This window comes from Pteropus alecto, unplaced genomic scaffold, assembly GCF_000325575.1.
Source record: "Pteropus alecto unplaced genomic scaffold, ASM32557v1 scaffold43, whole genome shotgun sequence".
NCBI lineage: Eukaryota > Metazoa > Chordata > Mammalia > Chiroptera > Pteropodidae > Pteropus > Pteropus alecto.
This window is the reverse complement of record NW_006435764.1, coordinates 2,702,820-2,712,774: the sequence shown is the minus strand read 5'-3', so window position 1 is coordinate 2,712,774 and position 9,955 is coordinate 2,702,820. Positions and strand designations below refer to the sequence as shown.

At 62.6% G+C, this 9,955-nt stretch overlaps 1 protein-coding gene across 1 annotated transcript in view; it reads left to right on the top strand.

Moving 5' to 3' along the window:
- The window catches only part of ANO1 (anoctamin 1), a 69,574-nt gene that overhangs the window by 9,384 nt on the left and 50,235 nt on the right, over window positions 1-9,955 (top strand). Inside the window, 4 exon segments of the mRNA XM_006911293.1 lie at window positions 2,890-2,988; window positions 3,660-3,811; window positions 5,282-5,336; window positions 8,408-8,459. Of these exon segments, the coding sequence (XP_006911355.1) occupies window positions 2,890-2,988; window positions 3,660-3,811; window positions 5,282-5,336; window positions 8,408-8,459 (358 nt within the window).

Sequence of the window (9,955 nt, the reverse complement as noted above, 5' to 3'; positions counted from 1 at the left end):
CCGCCGGCACCCGGCGTCCCACGGCTTCCTCCCGCGGGGGCGGGCTGCGATCATGCCAGGCACCACGTTCGAAAATGTCCCGCGTGTGCTCCCGCCGTGCTGGTCCCATGACCCCTTTCCCAGGCCCGCCAGATGTTCCCTGGGAGAGACCCCGCCGCTCTCGTAAACAGAGCAGTGAGTGTTCCCAGGGCGGCCGGCCCAGCACCAGCTCCGTGACCAGCGTCAGGAGACATCGCCATGGACTCGGCAGGAGGTATTTTGGGTCCTTGCGTGCAGATGAGCAGTACTAGAAATAAACCTGGCCTGCGACAGGAAGAGGCAGGCTCTGCTCATCTCTCCCTGCTCAGGGCGCCCCACGAGGTGTCCCGTGCCTCAGCGCCCCCCAAGGCTCCCCAGGGCTGGGAAAGCGGCTTCCAGCCTCTCAGCCGAAAGAGTTTGTGCGCGTCGTAAGTGTGGCCTCAGCCGCCTCATGGCCGGGGTGAGGTGGTCCCGAGCAGAGGCCGCAGCCCCTCACTGTCTGACCTCTCCTGCCCGCTGCGGGGCTGGGTACCAGGGGCCCCCCGACTGTGAAGCGAGTCCCGTATTGCCCGGGTTTGCAGATGTTTGCAGGATACGGGGGTGAGGGGGGAGGGGTGGCTTAGAGAGGTTGAGTGACTTGCTGGAGACCACAGAGAAGCCGGGCAGGACCCCCGCCCTGGCCACCCGATCCCGAGTCCTCTGAGCCCTGTGGCCTTGCCCAGTGCCCTCGTGACCTGGGTACCCCAGCCCCGGGCTGCTGTGTCAGGGCTCCAGGCTCCCTGCGGCACAGCTCTGAGCCCTCGCCCATCGGGCCCCTGGTTCTGGCTGTCCCCGAGCAGCCTCCAGCCCCAGCTTCCCTGGAGGCTGGGCTGGGCGGCCCAGCACAAGGCCCTGGGGGGCTGGAGCTGCAGCCTCATGACGAGTATGGCTGCGTCCCCCTGGGACCGTCACATGTGAATTCGTTAGGAAGCAGGGTCTTTGCAGCTGTAAGTTAGGGATCTCCGGACCCCGTCATCCTGGGTTTAGGGTAGGTACATGGAGGCAAGGCGCCACGTGGAGACGGAAGCAGACGTTGGGGGGATGTGGCCACGAGCCCTGGGACACCTGGGGGCCCAGAAGCTGGAAAGGCTAAAGGACCCTCCCCTGGAGCCTCAGGAGAGAGCGTGGCCCTGTGACACCTTGATCACAGAACTGGGAGAGGATGGATGCATCTGTGTCGTTTAAGCTGCCCAGCGTGTGGCCGTTGGTCACAACGGCCCCGGGAACCTCAGGTGACGCACTGGTCCAGTGTGCACCTCTGTGCCTCAGCTTCCTCGGCTCCGAGATGGGTCTGTGGAAGAACCAGCCTCAGGGCTCATGGCGAGGATGAAATGAGTTGATGCGCATAAGGGACGGGCATGTGGCGCTCAGCGTCTCTCAGCCCCTCAGCCTCATCGTCGCCACGATCATCATAATCGTCGTCGTCATTGTCATCATTGGCTTTCGTCCGCCCGCTCGACAGCAGGGCCTGGGGCCCTAGGAGAGGACAGTTCCCTGTCCCATGGGGGACAGGCGTGGGGGCCTCCGTGTCAGCGTCCTCAGAGGAGGGACGAGCCCGATCCACCCAGGAGACGTGAATTTGCCCTTCTGTCTGAGATGGCCAGGGGGCCCCAGTGGAGCTTGGCAGCAGAGAGGGTCCCCTTCCCCAGCGGGGCTTGGGGTAGGGCTGCCCCCGCCCGGGTTCTCGGGCTCCTGGGAAGGACGCTCTGCTGGGCTTCTGCTCGGGCTCACGCCGGGTGACTGCATTTGGCCCACTTAACATTTTTTTTTCTAAAACACTATCCCCAAGTGACTTTGGCTATGTTGCTTTTTGCCAAAACCCTGCAAAGAACCCACTTGCTGTGCCCGCGTTCGTAGGCCGGTGATGTGCCGTGGGGCCCGGAGTGAGTGGCCTGGCACTGAGCCCTGGGCGTGCCCCGTGCTGGCCACACACCCCCTTCCGGGGCCTGGCTTCCTTTGGCCAAGACCCCGTCAGTTCCTTCGAGGCTCAGCCTCGTGGGAAGGACAGGCGGAGGGACCTCAGCGCGGGGGCCGGCCTGGGCGCCAAGCCCCTGGGGGTCCCCTTGAGGAGGCTGGTGGACCGTGCGTCCCCCACCCGCACTGGGCAGCTCTGGGTGGGGAAGCCCCGTGTTTCTCTGCTTTTGGCCGCAGCGCCACTGATGCCGCAGGGCGCCCCACTTATCTCGGGGCAAAAGTCTGTTGATGCTGCATTCGCCTTTGAGGGGGAAGCGTGTAATTTCTGCATCGACGCTGTTCGCTCGGTAAAGGGGCTCTCCTGGACCCGAAATTCGAGGGAGAAAAACGGGAACATCGGGTGGGTGGGGGCCTCTCGGGCCTCGCCCGCACTGCCCGCACTTGGATATGGGCTCCCACGCCTGCTAGCGGCGAGATACGAGGGGTGCGGCCTGTCCCCCCAGGAGGAGGATGCCCAGCGGGGCCAGCTGCACCTTCGCCCCTCGTCCCCGCTTAGTGACAAGTGGGCACCCCAGTGGAGGCCTAAGGGCCTGGGCTCTGTGCTGTGAACGGTTCTCTTTTGTGGCCGGGCTGCTTTGGGGGCCCTCGGCTAAGCCCCCTGAAAATGTCCCAGGTGTTTTGGAGTCTAGGACCTCCCTCCCAGCCCTCCCGCTTCTTCGCCCCTGAGACTTAAGCCCCGAGCGCCCTCCAGCCATCTGCAAGGAGGGGATTCTAACAGACCCTCAACGCATCACCGGTGAGGTGACGGGTGACAGCCGCCACGCGCAGCAGCTCCTGGCACACTGTAGCGGGACCTGCAGGTGAGGACGGTTTTCAACCCAAGCGCCCGCCCTCGCTGACCGAGAACTTCTCTTCCAGACTAAAATCCACGGGGTTGGATTCGTAAAGATCCACGCGCCCTGGAACGTGCTGTGCAGAGAGGCCGAGTTTCTGAAACTGAAGATGCCGACCAAGAAGGTTGGTGGTGACGTGTCCGCTCTGAGGCGGGTCTCCGGGTCCGAGCACCACGCAGACGCCACGGTCACATGCCGTCAGGAGGCTCTGAGTTGTCATGACAGCCGGGGCGGGGCAGAGGGGAGAGTCGCAGCAACGTGTCGTAAATACAAATTCGGTTCAACGTCCCGCCCAGGTGCTTCATCCTCGCAGCTTCTCTGCGAGTTCATCAGACGCGTTTGCATCGCATTTCCCAGCTGGCTGGCGTGTTTTAATCTCTGCAAACGTCTCAGCTCGGACGCAGTCTGACTGCGCGCTCCCCAAAGCTTAGCTGGGCGTGGGGATTGGCTGCCAGGAAAGCGGGGGGCTTGAGGCTGTGCCCGGCGCAGGTGGCCCTGGCTCCTCAGATCCACTGGGAGTCTTTGGATTACCTCTTTTGAAACAAAAGTGATGTTCAGGGGAAGTTTTCTGGAATGTGTTATGATCACTTTTGGCTGAGCTTTCCTGAAACCACGGGCTTTCGGGGTTTATCTGGGACCCCGGGTGGGGAGAGGGGCGTCCTGGCCTGGCCTGGCACGCTGTTCCCAGGCTGTGCCGTCTCGGTGGGGTGGGACGGTCTGGGACCGTCTGAGGATAGACCCCAAGGGCCGTGGCTCAGCAGGTGATGCGGATTGCCCATCGGGTCTCGTCTGCAGCTGTATCACATTCATGAAACCCGGGGCCTCCTGAAAAAGATCAACTCCGTGCTCCAGAAAATCACGGACCCCATCCAGCCCAAGGTGGCAGAGCACAGACCCCAGACCACGAAGAGGCTGTCCTACCCCTTCTCCCGGGAGAAGCAGCATCTGTAAGTGGGGACCCCCAGCCCCTCCCGGGGGGCCCTGCCGTGTGGTGATCTCTGGCCATCGTATGTGGCGTGAGAAATGCAGGTTGCAGGAAGAAGCCCTCTGAGGCCAGAGGGACTCCCCACCCCGCAAAGACGTGGCCACGGCAGCCCCCAGAGCCCGTCATAGAGCGTGCTGTTCTTGAGCACAGAAGAACTGAGGTGCTTTCAAAGGTCACTGCTAACCGAGGGACTAAGGGGACAAAGAGTCTTGTTCTTCCGCCGGGTGACAGGGGAACATAGTGTGGGCACAGGTGAGGGCCGGCGTGGGCTGGGATTGCAGCCCCAAAGCAGTGGTCTGGACTGCCCCTCTCCATCGCTCTCCCTGCATCCAAGGAGAGGGGCTGGTCCGCGGCCTCCTGAAGGCTCAGAGCTGCAAACCAGCCCCAGCGAGTTTCGAGGTCCCAGGGACGCACAGCCAGCCGGGTTGCCTGGCAGTGCTGCACCTGTTCTGGAACGTTCCCTCCTCCCACGCTCCCTCGGGGCAGCGGGGCGTAGCCACCTGGGTCAGTGGCAGCTGCAAGGCCTCCGTGGGGCCTCGCAGTGGGGAGCTAGACCATGGGCAGTGATGGGAAGAGGAAGCATGGGTTCTGGGACCACAGTGGGACCTTGCCGGTGAGCTCTTGGACGCCCCCGGCCTCACGGGCCGTCGAGAACTGTGCCTTGCTCAGAACCGGGGTTCTGCCTGGCACAGGTTAGTCACTGAGCAGAGGCCGTGCGCCTCACTCCGCTGTATTTCCCGATCCCCCTGTGGGTAAGACGTAAGAGAGGAGAAAGCGGCCCCAGCCCACCTCCCTCGCCAGCCAGCCCCGGGACAGAGCTCCAGGCATTAGAAGGACACTCCCCGCTTCTGGAACCCCCGGGCCCCAGCCTCCCTCGCCCTGCCCTGGCCAATCGCCTTGCACCCCACCTTGCCAGGCCAGGCTCGCCTCTAGGCCCTATGGGGCTGGATCTCTCTTGGAGCCACTCTCCCTGGCTCTACCTTGAGGAATGAGTCCCCTGTCCCACAGATGTCCCTGTGTCGTCAGGAAGCCTTAGGCGACCTCTACGTGGCCCCAGACCTCAGGATCGAAATATTTGGAGGTTACAGGGAGATCGTCTTAGATGCTGGGCATGCGATGGTGGGATGGTACCGTCCCCACCCCCGGCAGAGTTGACCCCGGCAGAGTTGAGGCAGAGAACGAAACCTGGCCACCAACGGTGTTTTCAGGAAGCAGCGTCCTGGCGGGAGGTCTGAGCACAGTGCCACTGAGGTCACGCCCCCCTCCAGAGTCTCCCAGCCTCCGGGAGAAGAGACTGTTCCGAATGCCCAGGCCAGGTCATACCTGGCCGGCAGGGGCGTTTCGCGGAGGTCACACTTGCTGCTCGTGGTTCCCAGGGCCTGGGACGACGAGAGAGGAACTGTGTCTCTTTCTCTTCCTGATATTTCAACAGATTTGACCTAACTGACAAGGACTCCTTTTTCGACAGCAAAACCCGGAGCACAATAGTAAGTGTCACGTGTGGGAATCGCTGGCTCGCGGGCGAGGTGACCCCTGGGAAATGGATGACAATTCCATTTCGGAGAAACTCCTCCAGGCAGAAGACGCGCTAATTGTCTGTGACAGAAATAATCAGAATAATGAAGCCGAGAGGGCTGTGAGGACCCAGCGGGTGGCCCAGCCCGGGCTGGGGCTGGGGGGGGCGGGGGCGCAGATGGAGCAGGGGCCAGGCACAGGGGTCCCAGCCTGCTCGGTGACTGCTGAGGGGTCGGGTCTGTGCCATTGCCAACACGTCTCCTCAGCCTGCCTGGAGCTCGCGCTGTGAGAATCTCCACAGCCCCGACCGTGGCCCCAGCCAGAGGTCGCTCAGCAAGCAGGCGGGGCGGTGGGGACAGAGCCTGTGGTCTGGGGTGGACATCGGGACTTTGCTAGACGAGCAAACCGAGGTTTGAAATTTGACCAGGCCGCCCTGCCCTACTCAAGATATGGGTTTAATGTCTGTCCACGAGACACCAACCTGTCCGGTCCAGCAGCCAAGCCAGGCCGTGCTCAGCTCAGGACCCAGCATTTATCTAAACAAGAAACTAACCTCGCAGCCCAGCTGCTGCTGCTGCGTGCTCCTCCCCGCCCAGGAAGCCCGGCCTGGCGGGGAGAGGCGCAGGCCTTGACCTTGAGCAGATAACGGCCCCTCACAGCCACGTCTTGAGACTGGCAGGTGGCGGGTCGGGAGACAGCAGTGCACGTCCCATTGGCGTGAGGGGCTCAGGGCTGCTGCTGGGCCCGTCCGCCCTTCCTTCCCTCCCAGCTTTGTGACCTCGGGGTCCCCGATCTTGCATCAGGACAGGGACGATCCCGGCTCCCCGCTCCAGAGAGGCCGTGCGCCTCCACCGAGCGCAAACTGGACGCGGCGCCAGAGACGGAGCCGCCGCTGGGATTTGTGTTATGATCCGTGCGGCCGATTACATGTGGCAGTTAAACCTCGTAATATAAACAAGGAGCTTGTTGATGCAAAAGCATCAGCCTCCTGAAGTAGCTCAGGGCTGACCTGTCCAGAAGAGGCGACTCCGCCCCCTGGGATGTCCACCGCTTGGGAGAACCGGCCGCAGTGTAAGCTGGTGACCCCTTCCTACGCCGTCGCGAGATGTAAGAGTGTGGGCAACTGAGTAAACCGAGTCACGCCCCTGCGTTCCCGTGCGTGTGTGCACCCCAGCTTTTTACGTTGCCTGTGAATGGCTGCCGCACGCTCCCCAGAAGCACAGGGCAGGTGCGGATATGTAAATTCACTCCTGCCATCGGGGACGAGGCTGAGGGGTGAGGGGTACGGGACGTATGTGAACAAAAGCTCTAGTCCCCGTCTCGTTGGGGATCTGCCATGCAATTGAGTGCAGCTCGTGGTGGCCCCCAAGTCACAGAAAGCCGCTCTGCCAGGGCCAGTAAGTATTTCTGCACGTCCCACGACTCCACCTCTGTGGTGGGGAGCACGCTCTCTTAGTGACCCCAAAGGCCGGTTCGTCAAATGCCAGTGCTCCAGAGAAGATCTGCGGGGGTTCAACACTTTGCCCTTGGTTAGTCAGGCCCCACGATCTTCGAGACCCAGCAATATCCAGCGTTGGGCTGAGGTCACTGTAGGCCAAGGCGTGGAAATGTGACAGCCCCTCCTGGCATCGGGGCAGCTCCGTGTGCAAGCGTGTAAGAGTAGGAATGACAGGGGAAAGGCCCGTGTGCTTTTAAGCCCCAAGGTCTTGGGGCTTAAACCTCCAGCCGCTGGGCACGAGGGAGCCATAGAAGATTGTGGAGCAAAGTTTAAGGTGAGGTCGTCAGATCCATCAGCAGAGGCCGCCACCAGCGGCCGGCTGTGAATAGACGGGAAGCGGCCACAGAGTCACAGCCGTGGTTGGGAATGGGGCTGTGACTGCACGCGGACGGGAGGAGGCAGAGACAGGAGAATCAGCACCGTCAGGGAGAGGCCACCGGTTAGATTTGGGGCGTGATGGGCAGGGAGCCAACTCAGTGGGCCATTCATTCATTCAGTCACTCATTCAGTTACCGAGCACCTGGCCCATGCCCACGATCGGTGGGCGGGGGGAGGCAAGAGGTGTTTATAACAGGGCAGGAGGTGGGGTGCACCCCAGGTCAATACTGCAGTTCGATGGCAGAGCGACAGGAATGGCAGGTGCTCTGTGGCCTCTGAGGTCCCCCTGACTTATGATTTAGATCTGAGGGGACAAGCGCTTCTGGCAGAAGGCACAGCCAGGGTGCAGGCCCTGAGGCAGTAGGACAGGGTTTGGTGAGCAAGGGGAGAAGCCCAGAGCCCAGGGTAGCTGGGGCAGAGCTGGCTCGGACAGCGCTGGCGAGTCGGGACCGGGGGCCACTGGGAGGCCGTTGGCCTCGCCCGAGCCAGTGGGAGCACCGAGGGTTTCGGGGGCATTGGTGTGCTCTGACCTGCACCTCTGGCATAGGGCCCATTATTTCCACCGCATTTGGCATGTGGGGAAACTGAGGCACGGGGCGTAAGGAAGTTTGCCCAAGGCCACACAGCCGGTGGTGCCGGGGCTCAGGTCCAAGCAGGCGCATTCCCGACCAGAGCTCCTGGGGCCGCCGAGCAAAATGTTTCGTTAGTAAAGGGGGCACGGAACTGGGGTGCTGTGGGCTCTGCAGGGGGGCTCCTGCTGGGTGCCCCATGCTCCGCGGCCTCCTGGCACAGTGTGAGGTGGCATCCCGAGATGAGACTTGCCCAGCCTGGGTTTCTGGGACATCCAGGGCCGCCCCCAGGAGCGGTCCCATGGGACCTCTGAGATCGGACTCACCTCTCAGCCAGAGGGACAGAAATGTGTCCCACAGGGCACGTGGGACAGCCGCTCACCCCGAAGCCCAGCGTGACACGGAGTCGGTGCTCACAGAGGGGACCCCTCCGAGACAGACACGCTTGCCCCTGAGACCGCCGAAGCCCTGACACTGCTGACCGAGCCTCCTCAGGCCACGCTCGGCTGCGCCCCTTCTGGGCAGGCCCACGACAGCGTCCGCGTGCCATGCCGAGCCGCCCTGAGTAACTGCCCGCCCCTTCTTGTCTCCGCACTAGGTCTATGAAATTCTGAAAAGAACAACGTGTGCCAAAGCCAAGCACAGCATGGGTAAGGACATTTTTGGGGCTTGACATCAGCGCTGTTTTTCCCAGTGGTAATCTCACCTCGGAATCGACGCCGTGGGGGGCGGGCGGCCCCCCCGGGGGTGTTCTAGAGGGTTTTAATTTAAGCCTGTGTGACAGTTGCAGACAGGAAGGCCAGTCCAGGACCACGGGGCAGGGTGACAGCCCAGCGCTTTCCAGCACCAAGGTCTCTTCTCTGTCTCGAGGTGTTTGGGGTGTCCTCGGGAGCCCCTCACCGCAGAGGCGGTAAATCCGGTGACTGGAAGCTATAGGGCGACCAGGTGTCTTCACCCTCCCTTGACCCTCGCAGTCCAGCAGGAAGCAGTTAGGTTTCCGGCCGGGGCGATGGCCCACAGCAGCCAGACTCAGTCACAGCTCAGAGTGGAAGGCGTCCCTCGGGCCAGTGCAGCCCCACTCCAGGCCTTGCTGGAGGGCGTCCCCCTCCACGCGCCCTGATTCCAGAGCCTGCCACGGGGCCCCCAGCTGCTGGCGTGGAGCATTCGGAGCAAAGCAGTGCCTTTGCTAGGCTTGCCCTTCCTCTCGAGCTGGGCTGTACCCTGCCGGGAACCGTGCCGATCAGTGTGACCGGGAGCTATAGGAGCCCCTGAGGTGTGAGGCTGTGGCTGTGGGCCGCAGCACGGGTCCAGTAAGGGCCGGAGTCTGTGCATCCGGGAGCCCTGCACGCTCGGCGTCACGTGGAGGCGTGGAAAGGAAGTGGAAGGCAGAAGTAAATGCTCGGCCGCTGAAGGCCCAGGACGGGCCCAGTATACAAGGACGAGGGGGTGTTCCCTCCAGGGTCAGGCGGGCTGTGTCCCCTAGCCGTGATGGCCGATGGCCAGTCACAGGGGCACCTTTCCAGGCCTGATATCTCAAAGCCATGTCCTAAGGCAGTGTGAGTGAGGCTTATTCAGGAGTCGAGAGAGCCCAGAGGAACTGTCCCCACAGGCCTGGCTCACCTCCACCAGAGCGAGAGCCTCTCACCAGAGTGGGGAGGAAGCATGGTCCCAGTCCCTGTGCCGTGTCTGGGAGCTCGGTGTCCCCGTGGGGCCCCCGCCAGGCCCCTTGCCGAGGACACGCATGTGGCTGCCGTGAAGGTTTGCAGAGAGTCCTGGGTGTGGGAGCTGCTCGCTGGAGCTGACACCTGCTCCAGGTGGTCCCTAGGGGTCGGCCCTCTGTTCGTCCCTGCCCGTTCTCTGGCAGGGCTGGTCCCCAGTGTCTGGTGACAGGGCAGGTAGATCTAGGGGCCTTCTCCACTCCCCCATTTCACATCGGCGCCTTCTCTGCACCCCTATTTCACATTGGTGCCTTCTCTGCAAGCCCTGCTGGTCCCCAAGTCATTCGGCTTGCAGCAAGTGGTGGACTCTGTCACCCACCCTGCCTTGTCCTGGGGCTCCCTGCCCTTCGCGGTCTGTATTCAAGGGGAAATAGATAGTAGAGAATCCGATGAACCAGGACATGATCTTGCCGTTGGAGGGGGATGGG